This window comes from Sander lucioperca, chromosome 3 (genome assembly GCF_008315115.2).
Source record: "Sander lucioperca isolate FBNREF2018 chromosome 3, SLUC_FBN_1.2, whole genome shotgun sequence".
Taxonomy (NCBI): domain Eukaryota; kingdom Metazoa; phylum Chordata; class Actinopteri; order Perciformes; family Percidae; genus Sander; species Sander lucioperca.
In genome coordinates, this window is record NC_050175.1 from 12,316,279 (window position 1) to 12,341,145 (window position 24,867).

General features: G+C 38.2%; 2 protein-coding genes across 8 annotated transcripts in view; one reads left to right on the plus strand and one right to left on the minus strand.

Moving 5' to 3' along the window:
* Positions 1-24,867, plus strand: part of rec114 (REC114 meiotic recombination protein) — a 53,884-nt gene that overhangs the window by 5,656 nt on the left and 23,361 nt on the right. Inside the window, exons 3-6 of one of the 5 annotated variants that reach the window (XM_035999306.1) lie at positions 1,188-1,271; positions 1,602-1,775; positions 2,858-2,956; positions 3,183-3,377. In XM_035999306.1, the coding sequence (XP_035855199.1) occupies positions 1,188-1,271; positions 1,602-1,775; positions 2,858-2,956; positions 3,183-3,347 (522 nt within the window). In that variant the 3' untranslated portion in view covers positions 3,348-3,377. Of the gene's footprint in view, positions 1-1,187; positions 1,272-1,601; positions 1,776-2,857; positions 2,957-3,182; positions 4,664-24,867 lie in introns of those variants that run through there. The other 4 variants (XM_031281542.2, XM_035999305.1, XM_035999307.1 and 1 more) reach the window with 4 other exon arrangements.
* The window catches only part of nptnb (neuroplastin b), a 38,128-nt gene continuing 16,842 nt past the window's right edge, over positions 3,582-24,867 (minus strand). For 2 of the 3 annotated variants that reach the window (XM_031281539.2, XM_031281541.2), the window contains 7 exons: positions 20,899-21,073; positions 18,673-18,767; positions 15,165-15,298; positions 10,604-10,877; positions 4,982-5,003; positions 4,791-4,864; positions 3,582-4,698 (listed from right to left, as the gene is read on the minus strand). In XM_031281539.2, coding sequence (XP_031137399.1) covers positions 4,804-4,864; positions 4,982-5,003; positions 10,604-10,877; positions 15,165-15,298; positions 18,673-18,767; positions 20,899-21,073 — 761 coding nt within the window. In that variant the 3' untranslated portion in view covers positions 3,582-4,698; positions 4,791-4,803. The remainder of the gene's footprint in view (positions 4,699-4,790; positions 4,865-4,981; positions 5,004-10,603; positions 10,878-15,164; positions 15,299-18,672; positions 18,768-20,898; positions 21,074-24,867) is intronic. The other variant, XM_031281540.2, reaches the window with a different exon arrangement.

The window sequence follows — 24,867 nt, forward strand, 5'->3', positions numbered from 1 at the left end:
CACCCCGACAGTCACCCAATCCTGCACACAGACCAGCAAGCTGTGGCGTTATATGGCGGGTTCAACCGAGGCAACGGTTGCGATTGTAGCAGAAGTACATTTTGACAAGAGTATTGCTAAAGAAGTCGAGATTGCGCCCAGCAGGACAACAGACTTTTGCTCTGTGCGCTCCGGTTCTCGTCGCCGGGGGCGCGTGCCAGCTGCTAACTGCTTGAGTGACACGTGAGTGCGTGCTCCAAACCACTTTCAATTAATCGTCTACACCCCTGGGCCACTTATGCAATAAGAAGCTACTCTTTTTATGCATGCCTATGTCCTAATCAGTTGCATGTTTTCATACAAAAGGAGCTTTACACACACAACCTTATCACAGCTGAATATTTCATCACTGGAGTTTAAAAAGGTTATAATTCTCGTTCTTAAAGTAAATTGTAGCACACAGTTGGTCACCAGGTCAAAAGCCAATCATGTGTTTCCTTAATTTAAATAACCCACAGAAAACAAGCTTATCCCCAAAGTTTGCCTTGAAATGATTACACATTTACTTATATGTTTATTTCCACAATTGCAATAACTCTTTTCCAGCAATATATGTTTTGCACTGAAACCAGATACACTTATGTGAGCATACTATTACTAAAGTACTAAGCATAATAGTGCTATGGATGTGGAATGATGGAGCTACAGTAAAGAAGAGCACCTACAGTACTCACTGCTGCAGTGCCATTGTTCAGATGAAAAACCCTGTTGATAGATATACATTGTTATTTTCAAAGACAAAACACAAATGTATTTGTAAAGCATATTTAACAAAATAGGCTGGTCACAATATTAGGCTATACATCTGCTTGTTTGATTCCATGTGTGGAAACGCTTATAAAAAGCTGAGGCTCAGAGGTTAATGAGTAAATAGAGACCCCTGCAGACAGTTTTAGGTAAGTATTTTTTTCTAGTCAGCTTGATAAAAGTATAATACTCTTTTATGTCAATTAATTTCATCCAGTCATTTTTACAAGTGTACAAGTGGAAATCAAGCTGCTTTTACCTCAAGTATGTGCAATTTTACATTCTTAAAAATCACTAAATTTCTTTTTTTTTATGTTATCCATGAGTTAATGCAGCTTACGGGGAAAAAAATATTTCCTGTCCTGGCAGCTGAAGACATTTATTCTCTTGTCTTTTCTCAGGATACAGTCCCTTTGCTCACGGGATCCGATCTTCTCAAAGTACACCAGAAATCTGATAACCTTATGTTTCGATTTTCTGTGAAGGTGAGTCGTGAGGTGCATTGCAAATTTCACAATGGGTAGTGTTTTCTCATGGTCCGTCCTAGTACCTTAATTGCCTTGCAATACCAGAATCATTACATTTATTACACTACAACAAATTAAAATAATAGGTTTGGATTTGTTTAATACTGTTTACTTAGGTGCTGTGATGAACGGCCTCCTCATACTGAAATTATTACCCAGATAACTTGTAAAACATTTGGAATGTAATGAGATGTTGATTTAGCAAAAGCAACATACAAATCACAGTTTTATTATTGGCACAGTTTAGACTGACAAATACCGCTGGAATGTATTTGTGGATTTCTGCAGGGAGAGAGCCGCATGATGAGGATGCAGTTTGATGGACGTAGCAGGGAAGAGGCTATAAAGGAGTGTTCAACTGCTGTGGAAAAACTGATGGAGTACATGCCTGTCACCAATCAGGAGGACGCCCCATTGCCTCCTAATCAGTCCCCTGCTGAGGTCTCTGCAGCAGTGATACAGGTTGCCCACTTTACAATTTAGTAGCACTGACGCCCAGATCATTTGTTGTGACATTTAAAATGTGTTGCCCATAGAAATCCCCAAAATAGAGAACTTGAAGCTGAGAGTCTGGTTCGAAGCTGTAGAGTATCAAAGAGCTACTGCTCTTTGATATGGTAGAAATTAGGCACTGGTTGATCTCCTATGTCACTGTACAGTATTTTGTAAATAAAAAAAAAAAAGTATTTCAGTGTAAGTTAAAGTGCCATAATTGCAGTTTATATTCAATACCGATTGCTTAATCAACAGTATTGTGCTACAATGCTGGTGTCAACTTCATCAGCAGTGGCCATTATCCTCACTAGATGGTGCTATTTACAATACTGTCTTATTTTCAGAGGTGACACTACAGCTACAGCAGGTGGACTGAGATAGTATATACTGTACATGACTCATTTAGCCAATCACAATACAATATATGGTGTAGAATACAGTGTATCCCACCCCAAAGACAAATGCACAGACAGGAATGCAGAACAATAATATAATAAATTTATACAAAGTAAATTCAAGCATCAAAGTGGCATCCCATTAAATATTTTTAATATTGCCTTTAACAGTCAAATAGTTTTTTGCTGTTGATTATTAAAACAAAAATGTTTGTCCCAAAGCTAGAAACCAACAACAAACATACAACATGCTATCAAGGCATTTAACCAGTTGAGGTTTACACTCTAAAAAATGACACACTATAGAGATAAGATAGTTGGTGCTATATAATACAATTCTGCTTCATTTCGGTAGCAGCCTTTTATTTAAAAAACTTTAAAACACTCAGAGCATACGGTTAATTACTGGTCAATTTGGAATAAAAGCCATCTGGCTTTGAACATTTGACATGAAGGTCAGAGAAAGGGATGGAGTCTGCCATGGGTTTGAATGTGACCTTTAGTGAAGAGACAAACTGAAAGAGTTCACAGTTAAGATCAAAGGGGTTTGAGGGGTGGATATGTGTCAATTAGTAATGAAGCCATTGATTGGCCTCTTAACCCTGTGGAGTCTTGCTGTGTTCGTCAAATCTTTTTTCTTCTTTTGTGTGTCAGCAGACATGGCAGGGAAAGGCCGTGGAAGTTGAGCCTGAAGTTGTCCAAGGATCATTGTCCATCAAGCATCTTAGCCAGGTAGTGATTGTTAAGTTAAAAGTGAGAGCTAACAACTAGCAAAGTGTAACATCCACTGTGCGACATATTACTTGTCATTTTGTGTTAACCTAAACGTGTTAAACTAAATTAAACAAAGGAGCAAAAATGTTTTCATCGATTTTCATGAGGCACAGGTTGCTCAGTTCATTTACTTCCTTAAATTATGAGATTTAACAATAGGTTTCTCAACCATTTGTTGTTATTGCATTTGTTGGACCTTCCACAGCACATGTTGGGAGAGACTGCTTTGACTCTGCCTCAAGTATATCGCCACAGTTCTTTGGCACAAGGTGACTTGGAGCCCATCCTGCGTGTTTGTCTGCTGGATCCCAGCTTTCCTGCATATGTGGAGAAGGTGGAGGGGGAGCTGAGGAAACTGCTTCAAGAGTGAAGAATATAAACAACAGCTGATGGCAGAAAGGTCAAGTCAGTGCAATGTGTTTTTTCGTATATAGTTTGTGTGGGCAGTGCCTGTTGGTGGTGAAGTGTTTCTTGCTGTGCTGCTGATGTTGTTTGAAATGTAACACATTGGTTGGTATTGTATATGGCCTGAAGAGGATGCTTTGAATGGTATTGAATATAAGGAAGAACTTGCAAAACCAAAAAGAAAAAAAAAAAATCTGCATTCATTTTTCAATTTTTTATTCAGAAAAAAAATATTGGTCTCACTCATATATTTAATCGTGGCTATATACTCTGGTCCCTCTGTTCCCACCTTAATGCAGGCCCATTTCCACTGCAACACACATGGATACATTGTATTGAATGAGGAGTCATGCAGCTACAGCAGTGAATTTTGCTATACCAGCTTCCACGTGATCCCACGATATTAAAGCTTCACTGAGTAAAATAAACTGCCCCCCCCTGCCCCCATATATCTATTTAAGAATACATATTGCATAGGATTATAGCCATGCTATACAGTTAAAGAGAGAAAAAAATACAAAATAAAAATCAATTGATGAAATTGGGAAATATAAAAAAAATATTTTTTTTTACAGATTTCCTATCATTTGAACACTCATACTTCAACATATACAAGACACCTAAGTTACTCTGGAAAGAAAAAAATAATACACTTATCATTTTTGTTTAGATAGTTAAACATACAGTAGTCATTTTCTGTAACCACTCTCAATTAAATTTAAATACTGTCAGTCATTGAAGCCATTGCTTCACAATACAAGTTCTGTTAAAAGTGGACTCATTGTCACAAAATCAATCAAAGTTAAATGACCATGATATGCTGTACAAATTTTCAAGAATAAAACTAACTAACTATATATATATATATATATATATATATATATATTATAAGGATTACTCCATAAAAAACAGGTCATTTTAGATGCAAAAAAAGCCACACGAGGGATAACAACAGAAAATGTCTATTCTGAGTATCCTATTGCGTAATTATCTTGCATGCATTGTACATGATATGTAATACAAAAGGGATCACCTCATTTGAGGATATGATAAAATGAATAAAGGAGACATCAATAGCACATTAAAAATGTGTACACCTTTGTGGTGGTTTTAGTCATTATTCGTCATCCTGAAATCTCCACGTCAGACTGAATAAGGCATGCTTAAGACAGCCATTATGTTCTTTTTGTTGCCAGTGTTATGCTGATATTGTTTCTCATAAAATGAGACAAGATATGCCTTTTTCAAAACTGCCCGGAGCTGTATCCATCTCTGAAACCTTCATGTAGTCAAAAAATGCAGTTTAGCCATCTCATCTGTGAAGAGAAAATCAAGAGAAGGCGTGACTATGGATAATCCTCACAGTGTGTTCTATATTTAGCCCCCATCCCCTACACGAGTGTCTTACTTGAGTAAATTGCTTATTTTGTATTCCTCTGGCGAATGTTTTTGTCCTTGTGGTTGTTTGTTGAATTTGTTTTCCTAGGAAAAAAGGAGTTATGATTTAGTGACCTACAGGTTATAGCAATTCAAATCACAGTAGCCAGTATTTCTGTATGAATTATGAATGTGTAGCAGTAAGAATATGTATTTACTTACATTGGTCCAACTGGTTCATCATCTTTGACACAGGAAGAGAACAGGACAAAAAACAGAACAAATAAGTCAAATATGAGATAAAGATAAAAGCAAAATATCCGTGTTGCATGTTTTAGCACATTTACTGCAAATAATATGTACTTTACTTTGCGGACAGTTTTCACAATTTTCCTTTATTTGGTGTGAAAATCAACTTTCAGAAATCCAAATCCATCAGTGAACATAAATATTGTCAGATGATGCAGCTGAAAGCACAGATTGCTTTGAATACTCTAATACTGGTGTGGCAGAGTCGTGCACTGGTGGGAAGCGCTGACATCACAGACATGGGAGTCAGCTGCTGAACAGCTTTGTATGCACAAGCCGTGAGTCTGATTAACAGACTCAGAAGGAACGCACTAAGCATACACAGAATTTAGTTGCGTCTTGCATTAAAAACGGTTTTCGGACACTAAAAGCTACTGAAGGCTGTGACACATTTGTCGTAGAAGGACTGACATCTGAAAAAAAAAAACTGTGGTATGGTCTCTTAAATAACCACATATTTAATGCCAAGCGTTCTAAACTTAACCTCACATACTATCTGAATCTCATGGGATTCCTGTTCATTTCAGACTGAGCATATGTGTAGGAGGGTTACAGATGGCTCACTTAAAGCCATCTTTTAATTACACTCAGCAATTTCATAGTGGTTTTGAGAGAGCCTAGTACATGGGTGTGACATTGTGACTGACTTGGCATAAAAATACGAATCCCTTCAAAGCTTTCTCTCAGCATGAATTCTCTGCAGTACACTGGTTCATTTCTCTCTATTCAGTACTAATTACATTCACATTATCAACATCAAATTAATAAAAATGCACATTTTCTAGAAATATTTTCTCTCTCACCATACAACAGTGCAATACATATCCATTACAATATAACAATAAGAAACACTGCAGGAAGAGGAACTGAATACTGTTGGATTGAGTGACAAATAAGTTAAATAATCCACAGCCTTGGGGTTGACATGGGTTGGTGTTTGGCATACTGATGAAAATGTGTCAACAGGTTAGTAACCAGTCACAGTGAGATATTTTCCATGCAGTTATGCAAGTCTAAGATAAGCAGCATTAGCAGCATTCCATGGCATTAACGTGGAGCAGATTATGACAGTTATAATGTTAGACAAAAAAACATGGTTCTGTGATCACTTCGAAGAGGAACATTTGTCGGTTTATCACACCGTTTTCACACCTCATATGTATACCCCACAAAAGCTATGTTTACTATAATGGCCTAGCAAGCACAAATAAAATAACAGATTTTTTCTGTGTGAGATTGAGTTGAATGTTGATAATAACCATTGTTCCGCATCAAGTCTGATTGCATGAGTTATAGTTAGCTTAAAAAAAGATTTTAGCTTAAAATTTGCCTTATTACATAAAGTGATCTGTTATTTAGCAAATCACACAGCAAAATCTGTATTTTTAGCTGGTTTTTGAAACACAGGATAGAAATGTCAGCCCTTGGCTCTGGAGCATAAAAGTGTTCAAACACAGCTAAGCCATCAAGAGACCAGAATTCATAATGCACCCTGGCAGGGGCCAAAACCTCCGGGAATCTGGGATGCTAAAAGGAGATTTTAGAGAGGCTTTGCATCGTGAGCAGGGAGTCCTCATTCCTGATTTGAATGACATAAACATGGCAAATATAATCCACCTTAATCGCTTCATTTTTCCGGTAGATGAAACCAAACTAGAGGCCACGCACAGAGCTTACTTGAGCTGTTTGGTTTGTGTGTGCATGTATTTGAAGCAAATAAGTAATAAGTAAAACATTGTATTTTCTTCTAATGATCAAGTAATTAACTATTTGTACCAGTCAGAAACAAATAATGTAACATGATTAACTAATGCAATTTAAATAAAGATAACAGATGATTATAGATGCTGTTAGCCACCACAGTGTCTTATTGGTTCAGTAAAGGCATACATTCTACATTAAATAATGGCTAGTAGTTAATAACATATGTTCAACTTTAGAAATGTGTTCTGGTCGCTATTAAAAACTGTCGCTCTTTACTGTGGGATTGCCTAAAGTCTGTGTATACCAGTATATATGGGGAGTTAAGAGGAAGAAACTAGAAAAGAGAAACAGCATCACATCTGATGACCACTTCTGATGACACTGAAGCCTTAAACAGGTTCATTGACTTAATATTCCTTCCATTTGACTGAGTAAATCTTATTTTGTATGGACTACGATTGCATTTTTAGACGTCTTTTTAAGTAAATAAAAGGCAGGATATTCCCCGAAGCTCTACTTGTTTTGTCTGTATTAGAGTGTGGAGTACAACTGTTGCCCAATTGGAATGATTCATATTAGTGGTTATAGCTTTGTATTTTGCTTGTGTTGTTATATTCCAAAATGAAAAAAAAGACAAAGCCACATGAGTAGAGGTCAGACAGAACCTGTGGTGACTGGAAAGGCCCTTAGGCTTTCTAGACATTTTCATCTTGTCACATTCTTATCATGTGATTTGTGTCTGCCTCCTAAAGCATAGGCCATTTATTTTGTAAAATGGAACAAATGTATCTTATGCAGGGGGCACTAGACAGGTTGAAATAAATGCATACATTGGTTATGTATGTTGACAAAACCAACAAAGAATGAGTAAATGGATTCAAAATTAATTAATAATCATCATTTGTTTCTTTTATTTCTTTGGCCACATTAGTGGTTTTGATATGTTGGTACAATATTCAGAACCAGACTGCAGATGCTTAGGTATAACCTTATTTGGCCACTAGAGTAGGAGCCCTTGAGGTTTTTTTGTACTCTTAATAGTCAAGTAGCTCTGTAATGCTACTACTGTATTGACCCGAATAGAGTACAGTGTTTTCTTTTATTCTATAGATTACTTTGAAAAACAAGGGTGACCCTGTATTAGAGGACCACACGTTAAAGTACAGTAATTAGAAACCAGTAGATGGTCTTATTGAATGAAGTAAATATCAGCGTGTTTCAAAGTGGTCCTATTCGTGTAAAAAAAGTTATATGGGTGGTATACAGCCTTAATACTGCTAGGCAGGATGGGCAGGTGCCCATATACAGTGTGTCTGAGTGACTCAGTCCAAAAGGAGAAATGATTTGAGGGTGTTAACATTTTTGTTTTAAATGATATGTCAATTACCTTAAAGGTGCCCTGCCACACAAAACCGTTTTTACTTGCATTTTTTTCATTTAATATGTTAGGTCCATATGTGTTTGTGTTATGTCGTGAATGTGAAAATATACTGCTACCTCCTCTGTCAGTTCTAGCCACCGAAAAGAAAAAAGCGGAGAAATCAGGCCAATTACAAAAGCTAGTCAGTCTGACGTGGTGTTGCCTGAGCTCATTACTATTCATGAGCTTGCCCAGTTGCGCTGGGTAAAGGATGCTGATAGCCAGGCTCTCATTGGCTAGCTGTTAGCCAATCAGAGTCAAGCAGCTTAGCTCGTTGAATATTGAAATATGAAAACTGGCACAAATCAAGCTGAGTCTTCCTGCAGGCTTTCTATACCATGCTAGAATGGCTTGAAACAAGGTAACCAAGGCATTTTTTCCACAAAAAAATGTTTCAGAGTCCATGGTAGAACTTCAAACATTACCACAAAGTAATGAAATAAGTGTGGCAGGGCACCTTTGACAAAATAGAAAGGGGGGTATTCCGCAAGCAGGAGCCACAGTTACCCTAATATTGTGAAACTGAATCAAGGCATGCAGGTGGTTTGGATTTGAATATGTAAAAGTACAATTGAATATTAAGGAATATTCTGTCGCAAGGTGGATAAGGGGATAACTTTATCTCTTCCTTCCAAATAGTAATGGTTTTTTTTATAAAAAAAAAAAAAAAATCTTGATTGGGCTTTTAATATGACTAAAGATAATGGCTCCTTGGAGATATGTACAGAATTGAATCCATGTCAAAACCTATTACTGTAAATCGTTGAACTATCTCCTGTGGCAACATGCGAGACTTCGGGTTTAAACCTAATGAAAAAGGAAATGAATCAAGACACCATAACTTGTACAAAAATAAACTTAATTTACTGTGTTAATATCTCAGCAAAGATCATAATGTTTTGGATGGACTGTAGGCGCGTAAAAAACATACAAGTTGACAGAAAAAAAATAAAATCTCTGAAACCATGCAGGATCTCTCACTTACCACCCATTTAGATTATGTTGCCATTTGGAAAGAAGGGGAAAAGAATAGTAACCAATTAAGTTATGTCTTTTTAAATTATGTTTAATAGCCACAGGCTGATAACCCCACATGTGTATGAACATTGTTATTGTGCTACAATCAACTATCAACATGGAAACAAATGTGCGGTTACCATTGCCATTAGCACAGCACACCAATAGCCAACTTTTGGAAAGGTTAGCTGGAACGACACGTAACACACGTAAATATGTTGATTTGCATGGAATGGGTCGATGCGTCACACTATTAATGTTCATCCCCAATATGGCGGCTCCTGCTCCTATGAATGCTTAAAATTATTTATCAATGCCGCTTTATCAAACTCTTCAACCACTTCCTCAGAGTGTCAGATATTCTGAGTCAATAGACTGGCCCCTGGACTTATTTCACACCTCTCAGCTGTTTTATTTATTCATTATTTATATTTTCAATGGTGCAATATTCACTGTGTGAATACTACAATAATAATTCAACTGTGCAATACTGAGGTTTACATACATTAATACTGTATTTATTAATACCGCACATTAGATCCCATTTTTCAGCACTATTATTATTTACAATGTTGTATATATTTTAGTATTCATATTTTCACATATTTCATATATTCTCTATTTTTACATATTGTTTTAGGATAATGCACATATTTTTATTTTTACATATATATTTCTTACCTCTATTGTGTTAACATATTTCTTATTCTAATTCATTTCTTATTTCTGTTTGTTCTTATAACTTCTCTAAATATTTCTACTCAAGAATGGGGGCAATGTAACAATGTAACAACCGCCACGATCAATAAAGTATTTTGATGGATTAACTGATTTCCAGCATATTTGCAAATTGCAAGCAGTTTGTTTATGTGCATATGGATCTATAAAACTAAACAACGTAGATTTACATTAACATGTCACGCTGTAAGTCGGTTTATGCAACTGTAGGTAAGATACCACATTTTGCCATATTGGAAAGCAGTCAAGATCCGCTAGAAAATAAATACAATGTATTGAAAGATGCAGACTTCTCTACAAAATGGACTGTAACTCGATTAATTCTTAACCGAAGTCTTTGAAATTTGGTGTGCTATAAATGTGAGAAATCGAACATGAGACTGGTTACTTATTGCGATTAAATTCAGTTACTGGGGGCGTCACTGGATACACATATGACAAGTCCATCTCTGTTTTAGTTTCAGTTTCAGGGCAGTATGTACAGTACAAAGGTAATGTCTTTTTAAAATATTGCAATACCTTTATAGCAAAGACCAGACATCACACAACAGATTTCAAATTGCAATGTTGTAATTTAAACATAAATAATGTCATATCTAATTTCATAGTTTATTTATTAATGCCTACTGCTAGTAACAGAGCAAAAGTTTTCTTACCATCAATAATGTCGTCTGGCGTCTTGCGTTTCTCGTACACAACAATGATGACTACTAGGATTATAATTTCTGCGAGCACACCCAGGAAAGGCCAAAGCGGTGCAAGGTTGCTGCGCACCCGAAGTATAGTGGTCTCAGCAGTGTTTCCAATCACATTAGTTGCATTGCATTGGTATATTCCAGGATCGGTGTTTATGTCCAGGTTTAGTATGTTGAGCTCTGTGTAGTTGTCTCTGATTGTGATGAAGAAACGTCCAGTAGAGTTGTCAATGTCCTGGAACACAATTATCATTTCTCAAAGTTGATTTGAAAATGTTTAACAAAAGTTGGAGTAGATATATAGCATTACCCTTTATCATTTCTACCTACTGTACCTATATAGGTACAGTATATATGTATATGTATATATTAGGGCTGTCAATCAATTAAAAAATGTAATCAGATTAATTACATACTCTGTGATTAATTAATCTAAATTAATCGCATACATAATTAACGGTGCCTGAACCGATACTTTTTAATAAAGTAAAAAAAAAAAAGAAAAAAAAAAAGGTACTAAACAACAGTTGGCAACATTACAGAACTTGTTTATTGCTAAGGCCATATGGTCAAAATTAAATGATTTAATAATAATGTAATAACTATAACAATAACTTATTTCACTAGTAAATTGCTGTTGAACGACAAGAACAACCACCAGATGGGAAAAAGGACATTTAACAATAACTTCGAATGCACCACAAGGCTGTAAATTACCAGTTTCATTGAACGCACCGTCTGTGTTTTTCCGACGTCGGCAGCTGCAAATTGTTACACCCCGGTGTTGAATCCTCTACAGTGAAATACAGACAAACTTTACACCATTTAGCGTTAGCTGTCAGCATTTTAACCGTTTTTAATCCAGCTACTAGCTAGCTGTAGGCTAACGTTAGCTGCTGTTGAGTATAGTGTTAACTAGCTAGCGGTAGGCTAACGTTAGCTGCTGTTGAGTATAGTGTTAACTAGCGTCACGTGCAGCGGTGTTTGTGTTGCCTGTAACGTCTGTTTCAGAGCATCAGAGAGAAGTGCAGACATATCAGTGGCACCAGATTTCGGTACCCAACCCTATTCAGGAAGAAGATTTGTAGTAAAAGTAATCAGTGATCCAGGCAGCACATTCTCGTCTCCCTCCTTCATTTTACATTCCAATGGTGGCTAGAACGGCTCCGGGTCAAACGTCAATATGGAATGGATTAATCTGCGTTATTTTTTTTAACGCGTTATTTTTATATTTTTTCGTTATTTTGACAGCCCTAGTATATATAGGTACAGTATATATATATACATGTATTAGGACTGTCAAACGATTAATTTCTTTTTATCGCGATTAATCGCTGAAGTTCTATAGTTAATTGCGATTAATCGCATATTTTATCACATGATTAAAATTCTATTATTTTGCATTTCAGAACAGTTTTTAAGCACATATTAACAATTGAAAGCAATTTTACCAGTGTATCTTGATTGGGAATCAAATGAATGCAAAGAAAGTTACTTTATGAACTTGATTTTAAGATTTGTAATTATTTATTTACTGTAAACAAAGGAAAAATGTGTGAATCTGTCATTATTGCACAATTCCTCCAGGTACATAACTAAAAAACTAAAAATCCCTATCCTCACTAGAGTCAATATAGTGTTTAGTAACTCCTAAATAATGTTGATTACTCACTGACGTCCAGTGATCACCGGTTAATGAGCAGCTCATTTCTGCACAAGTCCGTGTTAACACAGCCCATCTCCACTCTTACCCGGCGACAGAGAAACAGGCTGGATAGTCCGGTACACTGTTGTTTCCACAACAACAAAAACACTGCAGTCTCTGAACTCGCGTTGGGAGTTTGGTTGAAGTTGGATGTAGTCCAGTTTTTGTCTAATGAGTGGACACTTACAAGCGGGATTGATGGAACAGGTGGAAACATGGCTGAACAACAGTGTACCGGACTCCGCTATCCAGCTACCAGGGCTGCTAGCCTTCTGAGCAGATAGATGCTGCTCTGTCAGGTAAGACTCGTGGTGGTGGGCTGTACATATATGTTAACACGGACTGGTGCAGAAATGTGGCGCTTGTATCCAACTACTACTCACCGCTGGTGGAGTTTGTGACTGTTAAATGCCGACCATTCTACATTCCACGCAAATTCACGGCTGTGTTTATACTCGGTGTTTACATCCCACCAAGCGCTAATGCTACCAATGTGTTAGCTGAACTTTACGGAGTGAGCTCCAAAGCGCACATCCGGATGGACTATTTATTGTTGCTGGTGATTTTAACCATGCAAATCTCAAGAAAGTTCTTACATTCTACCTTCACCTCACGGTGAACCTAACTTATAACAATCAGTGCTCTGTTACAAGTCTACTTATGCCCTGTCTTTTGTTGTCTGTTGTCTGTCCTGTCTCACGTCTATCTTAAATGCTCTACTTTAAGTAGTAATTGCACTTTATGTATAGTCTATAATGTGTGTGCACTAAATTTAGCCTGTCTCGTATGTCGTTTTTATATAATGTCGTTTTTATAAAATGTCGTTTTCATATATTTTAAATGTGTAACACCACTTGAGCCACGGTGAAACGTTGTTTCGTTTCACTATATGCAGTGTACATGGTTGAAATGACAATAAAGCCCACTTCACTTGACTTGACTGCCCTCTGTAACCAGTAGGCGTGGCTTGGGAGTGGCCTCGTAGGGCAGCGAAGCAAGTGCATTCTGGGAGTTGTTGTCTTTCATCCACATGAGCCAAAAAAAATTCTTCTCATACTCGGTCTAAAAGGCACCAACTTCTAAAATTATTTCTTGTTTCTACTACATAAATGACCCATTTTAAATACATATTCATCTTTCCAGCGGTGAAATATCCCTTTAAGTTTGACCCCAACCTCTTCCCATTATCGCAATGCGGATGGTCATGCTTTGTGTGATACGTGTGTCTCGGCAAACAGCGCACCCAATTGATGACAACTGGCAGCTGCACTCATTCTCTTTGGGCGTGTTTAAAAACAGCAGAAAGGCATTTTGCCAAAAAAATGCGCTAGCCAGTTTCTTGAAGTTGCAAATGAGTGGGACATAACGGGCAAGGTCACAATTATAGGAACAGACAGCGCTCGCAATATGATTGCCGCTGCAAGGAGTCTACCATTCGAGCATTTGCCATGTGTGCCGCACGTGATACAAAGGGTGATCACGTGGCTTTACGGGACAGCAGATTTGACAGCGTTTTAGCCAAATGCTGTAAAATAGTCAACACTTTAGGCACAGTCCCGCAACCACAGCAGAGCTGAAAGCTCAGCAATCCTCTCATGGACTAATAGAAGAGTCCCTCGTCCAGGATGTACTGACATGCTGGAATTCAACTCTTGGAATGATCAGGCGGATTCAACACAACAAAGATCCACTGAAAGCAACGCTGGCACAGCAAAAGCAAAAGTTAGCCATGCAAACCTCAGCTGAATATGACCAGCTGGCAAAGTTGGAAATGCGAAAAGGCGAAAGGAGAACTTAGACTTAGACCTTAAGTGCTTGCCCAGAGCAGAGAGGGGAGAGGTGTGGCAAAAGCTGAGTGAGATGCTGAAGCCACCAAAGAAGAAGATGGCCCTCCTACTGATGGGATCAGAGTCAGATTCTGATGATGAGATACTGCCCACAGATAAACCTCTAGAGAGGTACAAGGCAGAGGCCTGTGTCAGCATGGAGACATGTCTACTACAGTGGTGGTTGTCACAAGCAGGTGCTTATGATAAGGTGGCCCATATTGCAAAAAGGTAATTGGCTACACCTGGCTCAACAGTGCCATGTGAGAGACTGTTCTCTTTGGCAGGCAACATTCTGCAGAAGAAGAGGTCAGCTCTATCATCTGAAAATCTGCCTGAGCAACTGGTTGAAAGAAGACTAGACTGTGTGATTGGTTGACAGGAGGCATGATGCACAGATGCACACTTTTTGAAGTAATTATCTTTAACCAAGAATGTAGAGACTGTTCTCTCTGCCTCTCCACATACATTATGGCAGTCTATTCCTAAAATAGGTCTACTTATTGTTGCATTCAGTTGAGTTGATGTTACTATGTAAAACAAATTACAGGTAAGCTATTTGTGACTTTGTAGCAGACATTACTTTGTAACAGTTGTTAGTTACTGCTTAATATTTCTGCAGTTCATATGGATGCTTCAACAAATTAAGATTGTTATTGAACACTTGATTAATAAATGTTAATGGCTGAGATAATACAACTGAATAATTTGTTTCTTAAACCAGTTTGTCATGTATTGATATATTTTAACACTGCACGTTTATAAGTAAATTCTAGTATTTAAAATTTGTGATTAATCGTGATTAACTTGATTAAATTTTTTTAATCGATTGACAGCACTAATATATATGTGTGTGTGTGGGTATGTGTGTGTGTGTGTGTGTGTGTGTGTGTGTGTGTGTGTGTGTGTGTGTGTGTGTGTGTGTGTGTGTGTGTGTGTGTGTGTGTGTGTGTGTGTGTGTGTGTGTGTGTGTGTATGTGTGTAGTAATACCGTGTAGGATGTTCCGTCCACTTTACGCCATGTCCAGGTGGGATGTGGGTAACCAACAGACTTGCAGTAAAGCATTCCATTTTCTCCCTCGTTTTTATTTTCACTTCGCTTGTGGCCAGTGATATCAGGTTTTGCTGGAAAGGTAAAATAAATGGATCATTAGCTGAGTTGGCAGAAGTAAGACATTCAAAAGAACGTTTTAACTCCGACCAGATGGCATGAATAAAGAAAGCATGATTGGCTGCTCTGGCTATGGTAATACGTTGTGTTATTCAGATGTCTATGTAAGACAGAGGAGTGTAATTAAGAGTCTCTATAGCGGGGTTGATACACTAAAGTGGCATGTAAATTTCCCTTCAGAAATGTCGTAACTTAAAGCAATTGCAGTTGATAAGAAGGATAGTTTGTGGGCTATTTTCAGAGATTTAAAAAAAATCATGCATCACACTGCATAATTTAGTTCAAGGCATGTCATTACTTCATATGTACTTAACAGTATCTCACACAGAGGTCACTGGATTTTTTTTTCTCCATTTGACTGCAATCTCTTGATAGGTTTTTCTTTAATTCTTTCTAAAAAGAAAAGCTAAAACATAACAGGGGGTATTGATCTTATTCTAAGATAAATGGGTATCTACCTAATCTATCTAAGTATATTTGCAAATATACTTTTAACACCCAATCATTTTAACACATACTATAACATTAATTATATTTTAAGTATTAGACTACAGCTCCCATTAGTCTTTGACATAGGCGTGCAGTGAAAACCACATAGGGGCAGTAGTTGATGAATGCTTACAAAATAACTTGCTAATATAAAGAGGTTGTGTTAAGTAGAAGATAATAGTAGTTATGTTGGTAGTAGATACCTGATAATCTTAAAATATAGAAAAAATAATCTGGTATGATTTTTTAGCATATGAGAAAGATAAATGAAAGAAACCCTATTTGTAAAACTACATTGAGTCTAGTAGAACAGAGGCTTGCCTTATAAAAAGTATATTTTTGGGTGTGCAGTTATTTTGGAACCACATTTACCCCCACCACCAAACCCCAGCAATGGGGACTATCACCCTGGAAGAGATAAAAAGCATTCCAGTACAATTCAAAATGAGGTCAGGGAAGAGGGGGATCAGTATGATGTGAGAGTTTCCAGATGTTCCCTTTTAAAATAATTCCACAGTGAATTCCACAAAAGAGATTTTGAGCCCAAGGAAAATGGTGTGAATTGTTCCTAATTAATGAAATAACTGATAACAAAAAAGCAACAAAAAGGTTATGAATTTAATAAATGTTGGCATATGTCATTAAGCACTGCAGCAGATGCCAAGTCAAAGTGCTCTATCAATAGAACATAGTCTTTCCCAAAGGTGAGACACAGACTCTCCATGTAACTCTGCACAACATCAGGAAGATAACAGTTCCTGCTTTTCCACTAATCCTCAAAATTACAATAATTCCTTCCATGCAATTAAGCAGGATAAGAGAAAGGCCTGGAGTGAGCATTTTTCAGCTGTGTATGGATAATGAAGCAGGAGGGTTTTGAGCTCTGTGGTGACATCACCCCGCTCTAATTATGGTACACACGTGCTCCCAGAGCCTTATCCTGACTGTATTATCTCAGTGACAGACAGCACAGAGACAGCCCTCAGAGTGGTGCTTAAACACGCAGAAACCTCCATTTCACACTCCTGACTACGATTACTGTGGTTATTAATCTGTGTGAGCAGAGGAGCAAGGTCAAAACTGTCAGAAAGAATAGAAAAAAAGCTGATTAAGATGACATCAGACATGAATGGGCCATTTAATCAAATCCTTCATTAGTTGCTTTATGTTTAAGTGGCTACATGTTTTGGTTTTGAGAATTTGTTTAAAATTGTATAAATTTGGCCAATCAATATTTGATTTTTAAGGAAAATGTGAATTTATTAGTATGGATGTTAAAACAATTTCATAGAGAAATGTGCTTAATATTTACTAAAATTAAATTAATTAACTACCTTATTATATAAGGTACCAAATATGTATCTGTGGTAAGCTTAGTATCGCAGACAATAAACCACAGAGATGGCTGGGACGGGATTCAGAGCCTTAATCCTACAACATCACAAAATCCTCCATCTGTTGCCTCTGAGCTGAGTCCTGCAAGGATGAGTGTGCCAAGGACACTGTAGGCGAGGGATCTCAGTGAACTGTTGCCAGAAGCGCAGTGCAAAGCTGGCTAGCATAACAGCGAGCTTGCTACCTGGGTCACAAAAGATCTCAAACACCTCTAGATAATTATAAGAGTGTTTAAGAACTGAAGAAAATGCTTTGTAAATGTCAACACATTCTGTTATTTAAAGATTTTTTAGACATTGCATGTTGGCCTATTTAAAGGGCATGCATCATCAGTTTAGTTGAAAGACTGACTTCTTCCTCCAGGGGACAAATAGCAAGCTTCAACAGTCACAGGCCGGCAGTCTAGTGATGGCGAGCACACTTCAGTTTGAATGGTGATGAGTCCCATCATCACACAATCCAGTGGAAGCAGAACACACATGGTCATCACCCATGTTATGCAATCAGGCAGCGCTTTAAGACAGCCACGGAATAAGAGTCAGGGCATGCTCAGTATGCACTATAGCCATGCCACAACAAATTGGCTTAAGCACTACACACAGGCAAGCTTCTCTTGAACAGGGTTTCACTTGCCCTTTCTCAGAGAAGAATCCTTATTCAAGTTGATGGCTTTGCTGTCAGCTTGAATGAAACCAACACAGTAGTTCTTTGGTTAGGTTGTTTTGCTGTTACATAGACTGTCCTAGTTCACTTACTCTACTTAAACCATTATTAGTTCTATGAAATATAAAAGTGATTTACAAACCTTAAATCGTTAGTTCAATTTAGTTTTCAAAAGTGTATAACTGCTCTTAAGGATGCCTCCTAGTGGGCTTTGTGTTTGCAGGTATTGGTGAGCATGTGCAGTGCCTTTCTATTTATTTTTTTTAAAGATATTTTTTGGGCCATTTTAGCCTTTAATAGACAGGACAGCTGTAGACAGGAAAGGGGGAGAGAGAGGGGGGGAAGACATGCAGCAAATGGCCACAGGTCGGACTCGAACCCTGAGCTGCTGCATCGAGGACTGAGCCTCTGCATATGGGCGCCCGCTCTACCAGGTGAGCTACCCAGGCGCCCAGTGACTGTCTATTTTGACTGTTGTCTCAGTGAAAGCCAAGAGTGACAACAGCCTCAGGATTGGCCCCTGTCATCTGCACTGCACCGGATGAATTCAAACATCTTCGTCAACAAGGAACCTCTTTACACAGCTTTGAGTGGTTAACTTTCTCAGGAGACCTTTATCTCTCCATCTCTCAGTAGAAAACCACAATAACATGGTAAAAGCAAAAACTAAAGCCAGAGCTTTTTCAGAATTTTAATACATCATTGTGGAAATCAAAAGTGATATTTGAAGTCATACATGTAACAAAGGTTGAGGTGTTAAAATGTGACAGATTAATCTTACCTTTTACTTCAATTGTAGCATTTGCATTCGGTGCCATGTCAAATGTGTAAACACACATGTATTCCCCGGAATCATCTGCCCGTGGTTTAGCAATTCTACACACAAAAATACAAAACACCAACACCAGTCACTTACACTGTCAAGTAAATTAAGTCAACTTATGTCAGTTTAACTCTAGTTATTAGTTTGGACATGCTGTTATATTATGTAACAGCAGCTCTGGATTCTGCAAGGAAGGGCACCATGGGCATTTTAGCTGTAAACGTCAGAGTAATACTGATGTAATATGACAAGGAATAGACCAATTGGTCTTATCTTGTGGCTAGGAAAAGTCTGGTATGTCTACGGGGGCGACAGTAGCTTTGTGCTCCAGTGATTATACTGTGTGACAGAAGGAACTAACAACTAGTTGGTACTTAAGGTATGGTCGTTTTTTGTAGTTAAATGCATAGGTAGCTATACTTCAGTATTTGGCTTAAGGCAGTGATATGCTGCATATCGTTTTTGAAAATCAAATTGGTGAGAAATCCAGGAGTTATCTCAGCATTGTTCTCAATCAATGGCAGTCTGGAGATATTTAAAAATGTCAGCTGCGTGGTGAATAAACGTCAATAGTAACGTTACCTAAGTGAAAACAGCGTGTAGTTCCTTTTTAGCAACAGTTTGCTTTATTTGTGTGGTGGTTTATTGCCATTTCTTTAAACCAATCACAATTGTCATGTGCGCCACTAAGCACCGGGAAAAGCCACGGTGCCGCTGCAAAATAGCCTTGGGAAGGAACTTGTTTTGGTGGAATGTGTACGTTCAAAAGATGTTCTAGTCGTGCAACAGAAAACTCAGATTGGACAGATAGTCTAGCTAGCTGTCTGGATTTATCCTGCAGAGATCTGAGGAGCAGTTAACCATAGTCCTCATAAATCGACTGGAGGTTAAAATCTCAACACAAAGAAAACGGATGGAGCGGACATCTGGCTGAAAAGAGTGAAATCCGGCGGAATTTCCGACAGCAACGGAGCAATCCCAGAATTGGAACGTCGTGGATATGGACTAAGCCTAATGTTACTACTGCAAACATTTAGCTTTACAAATATCACACATAGCTAATGAATAATTCCAGATACATAACACATTTTTCAATGTGCATCTCAAATCACATTTTCACTCACTATGACCACTACTACTGACATTACAAAATATTGTGCCAAAACATGAACCATAACATCGCTGTCAGTGGTCTTGCTAACGTTATCTACCGTTACCCTAGGATACCGTTACCTGAAACAGGTGATTTAACGTCACCGCTCATTTTACACACGGTTTAGCAACAAAACAAAATGCTGAGGGAACATTACTAAGTTTTTTCATTTTGGTTTTGAGCGGTATGCACCCCCACTAACCTGGAAAGTTTTAAACAATAACGTTAATACAGCATGTAAAACGTTAGCTTTTTGTCTCATCTGGGGTCTGATAAACAGTAAATTCATCAAATTCAGTGTCCGTAACGCTATTTTCCAATATAGCTGTCATATTTCATGTGGAGGCTTTCGTCACTGTTTGTCACTCTGCCTGAGAAACGCCTATACTCGCGCTGTTGTTTATTTGGTTGCCATGACTTTGCGAGTGATGACGTCCTGTCACTGTTCCAGTTGCTCACCCTCAAAGGGGAGAGAGAGCGGATGACTGGTCGCTTGAGGCGGTGCCCCGCTGCTATATGTATATAGCGGAAACCCTGAATCTAGCTTCAATGAGTTGTTGTATCTCCCATGTCTATGGAAAATGCACAAAACATGCACATTAACTACTTATAGTAGAACAGGGAAATGAAAAACACTGTAGTCTGACCCATTCGATACTGACTGTCAGTTATCCAAGCTGAACAACAAACCTGATTTACGATTTCTGAAAATGTGAGCAACACTCCTACTTCAAATTTAGAGAGCAATCAGTATACTGCCTTTGTCTCAGCAAGGTTCTGCTCTCCAACATTTTCTGACAAGAACTTTACCAGACCCCCACTGTTTGAGACCGAGATGTGATTATGCAAGACTACCTCAGCGTTGCTTTTTGTTTGCGTAGCCACTTCCATTTTAAAATAAGCATTTAGAAAAATTGTACATACATTCTTATTCACTTTCCATTGCAGGGAATACTTGTGGAATACTTGTGCAATTTCCTCTCACCAAAAGTATATCCTACTTACTACATAGAGGCAAAGCTGTTTGTCACCTGTATGCTGTGTTCCTCTGCTCTGTCCGTGTGTTTGTGATTTCCTTTCCATTCTTCACCCAGAAGCTTTCCTTGTGGGGAGTGTGGGCAGTGGTGAGGTTACACTGCAGGGTAACTGGTTTGATAGGGGTGTCCGCTGATAGGATGGTCTGATCAGAGGCATTGATCTTTGGTTCTGGAAGACAGAGACAGTCAAACCTTATCACAGAAGTGGGGCTCAACGTTGTTTTAATGCTTCCTCTCGTGCTATAGTAGCTGTAGGCTGTATGCTGTTTTTTAAGATCTGTGTAGGAGAGTGTCTATGAAGGGAAGACAAATGTGCACACAACAAATAAACAAAAGACATAAGTACATGAAGCAGCTGTTAAGCCTTGTATCGATCATTTATCTTTAGAGAAAAAAGTAGTGATTAAGTAATATTTCTGGATGGATCGACATCAAGAGTATAAGAGAAAATGCTAACAAAACATCTCTCTCTTATATTGTGGCAAACTAAATATTTAATTTATCACACCTATCCCTTGTTAGAGCAATGCATTTATAAAGGCTTTTCTGAATGCTCTAATTGTACAGTCACACTGACTCTAGGAGGATATTTGACAGATAGACGATATACCGTAGCTGATAACTGCAGTAATTTAATGTCTGAATTAAATTGAATGGGCTCTCAAAGATGGTGCTCGCATGTGAATGTCATCAGAATATAGAAGTAAAAAAAAAGATGTGTACTTGGACACTGAACAGGCCTTTGACATTTAAGATTACTGCTGCACAACTACCTACATTACTTAACTCGTTAAATTGCTGAGCAATGGTTACTAAACGATACTAGGGTCCATTTCTCAAGGACGTTCAGGGAAGCAGGAGGTGTCATCTGAGAGCGAGGCGCCCTTTGCTCTGCCTTGAGTAGTGAGCAGGAAGCCTCCTCCGCCCTGCCCCTCCTCCTCCTTCAGGGCGGGCCAACCATGGCAACGATGGAGCCCCCGAGAGGAGGAGCAGAGAGGAGAAGCATCATAATCCTACTACTGACTGCTGCTATCACAGGCCACTAGCAAAAGGGTGGAGAGGGGAAAGAATGGCTACTGAGACCTGCAAGTGACTTTTATTAGCATTCATGGCACCTTCTTGCAATTCTGTTTACTCAATAGCTAAAGGGATTTCTCTTCCCTCCCCCCTTGCATCTCTCCCTCCCCCACCAAGCAGAACCACATGTACTATTAATAGTATCTTTGAGACATGCATACACACACAACGTGAGGTACATAAATTAACATTTAGCAAACACGGCACAGTGGTCCACGGGCAACTTAACCAGAAGGTTGTTTGTCGGACACCTTGTCACAACTTAAAATGTGGTGTATCGCCATATCAGAATGGAACTACATATAAAATGTTGCTCTAAATGAGTCAACCTCATCCCCCCTTTCCTCTTGTTGGTACAATATAATACAGTGCTGCATTTAGATCAAGATTGTATCCAATTAACTGACAGATATTATATGAGGGATGTTACTTTATTAAATTTGTCAGTTTTGATTGAATGTCAAGTAGGGCTGCATTCTGTTACATTTTTCCTAGGTGTTTTTAATCTATTAAACTAAATAGCTGAGACATAGTAACCAACTTGGCAATGTCTATATTTAGGGAAGCATCATATCATTGTAAAAGGCAAGGCAGGCCCCAATTGTGATGTTGTGTCACAATACTAAAAAGTGCACGGCCAAGGAGATGTCCCAGTTAACTGTGCTGGCAAAGAGAGAATAGTGGGCCTCCTGAGCGCGTGGTTGAGCTAAATGGTTTGAACCACTCATTCTTCATAAGGATATGCAATTTTCAATACATTCTTGTTAGTTTAGTGCAACACACATTTGTGTTACTTTGCAATACAAACAGTAGAACTTCACATACCATTATGACTGTTTTAAAAAGCAAAGTCTCACAAATGTGCTTACTGTAAAATAGCTACTTTGCTTTGAAGTATACAGTATGTCTGTACTCAAAATCCACTGAGATCTATTTTATTAGTTAAAGTGATACTACATAGAACATACATGTGTATGTATTTATGAAACACTCACCCCTTGTAGGCTTGAAAAGTGGCTGAAAAAGGTTTGAGGTTTACTTTTTCATAGAGAAAGAGTATTCAGCTTGAATTCATATGGGCCACAATGAATTTGGAAGGTGAAAAGCTTTTCACGCTGGAAAAAAGTGGAAAATCATCCACAGAAACTTCGCAAACCATTCCTGCATCATGATCTACTTTTCTGATTACTGTTTGTATTTTCAATTACATTCTATTCTATTTTCTATTAGAATATTTCTATTTTCACCAAACTACTACGCTAAATAAACTACTTTATGGAAGCTTCAGTTTCAAGAAGGGTGATGAAAAGGCAGTGTGACACAGGTGCACTGTATTTGGTGTACCAACCGACAATGATGCAAGAGTGGGGAGAGATGTTTCTACAGACGTTTTGAAAACTTACAACCGTTGGAATCAATTGTATTTGACATGAATTAAAGCTGACCAAAGCAATAGTGGAACATTTTGGAAATGTGCTTCTTTTGCTTTCTTGTTGGAGTTGGAGGAGAAGAACTGTCCACTCATTTTTGTACACTGAATATGAAGCTACGTCCAGGAGCCTAGAAGCTTAGCTTAGCTTCAAGACTAGAAACAGGGGAAAACAGCTAGCCTGGCTTTAGGAAGTCATTGCTCTCGGCCAAGAAACTAGTCCGGCACATACCCCCGTAAAGCCACAATGAGACGTTTTTACACTAAGGTTTGTGTACAGATATAACACAAAAGATATAACAGGTCAATTAATGAGCTTTGGAGGTGGCTGTTTTGTTCTTTGGGGCAGGGCTAAGCTAGCTGTTTACGACTGTTTCCTGCTGCTGGCTGTAGTTTAATAGTTACAGTATCGACATGAGAGTGGTATCGATGTTCTCGATGTCGAACTATTCTTTTAAAGGTGCAGTAGGTAAGACCTACAAAACTAACTTTCTGTCATATTTGCTGAAACTGCCCCTATGTTCGAGTAGAACTACATGAAGCAGGTAATTTAAAAAAAGAATCCGGCTCCTCTGGCAAAAATCCACAGCTCCCTGTTCAGATGCACCAATCAGGGCCAGGGGGGTGTCTAACTGTGTGTCAGTCACTGCTCATGCACACACATTCATTCTCCCTTGTGGGGGGAGGGGCTTAGGAGACCATATTGGGCTTTATCAGAAAGGGGGGAGGGACTGAGAAGATGTCGATGTTCAACTGTTTTGGCTAAGTCCTGGATCTTCGCAATCCTACCTACAGCACCTTTAATTAGAATACAAACATTACATTGAGAGTTTCATACCCAAAGGATACATTTGGGTAGAGTATCACTTTAAGCACATGTAGAAAGTATATGTTAAAAAAAATCTATCTTCAGTAGATTTTTTGTCTTGGGGGGTGAGGGGTGGTTGGAAAATTTTAATATTACAAATCCAAATGCCAAAAAGTTCTGAATAAAGACCTTTGTAATGGGAATGAAATACTACATAAATATACTGATTCTGGGTATACTGATTAAGAGCGATCCACATTAACAAACTAAATTAAACAAAAGCCAAAAACAAGACAATCAGACTTTGTCGTGTTTCCCCAGCTACAAACTATACATTCATATCAATGGGCTATTATGTATAGCCTGCTATATACATGTAATAACTTGGACATTACATGTATATATGGAGAACATTCACTCCTCAGTAATGACAGAATATATTTAGTGAGGACTTGCAGGTTTGATGAGTTACATTGTGGTAAGAAAAGTGGGAAACAAGTAAATGTGCTGCTGCACTTCTTATAATAGTTTAAATTACATCAGCCCAACACCTAATAAAGTAGTGCTCACAGAAATCAAAATTTGTCAGTCAAATCAGCAGAGCCAGCATGGATCAAACTCCTCTAAGCTTCTCAGAGAGCTTCACCAT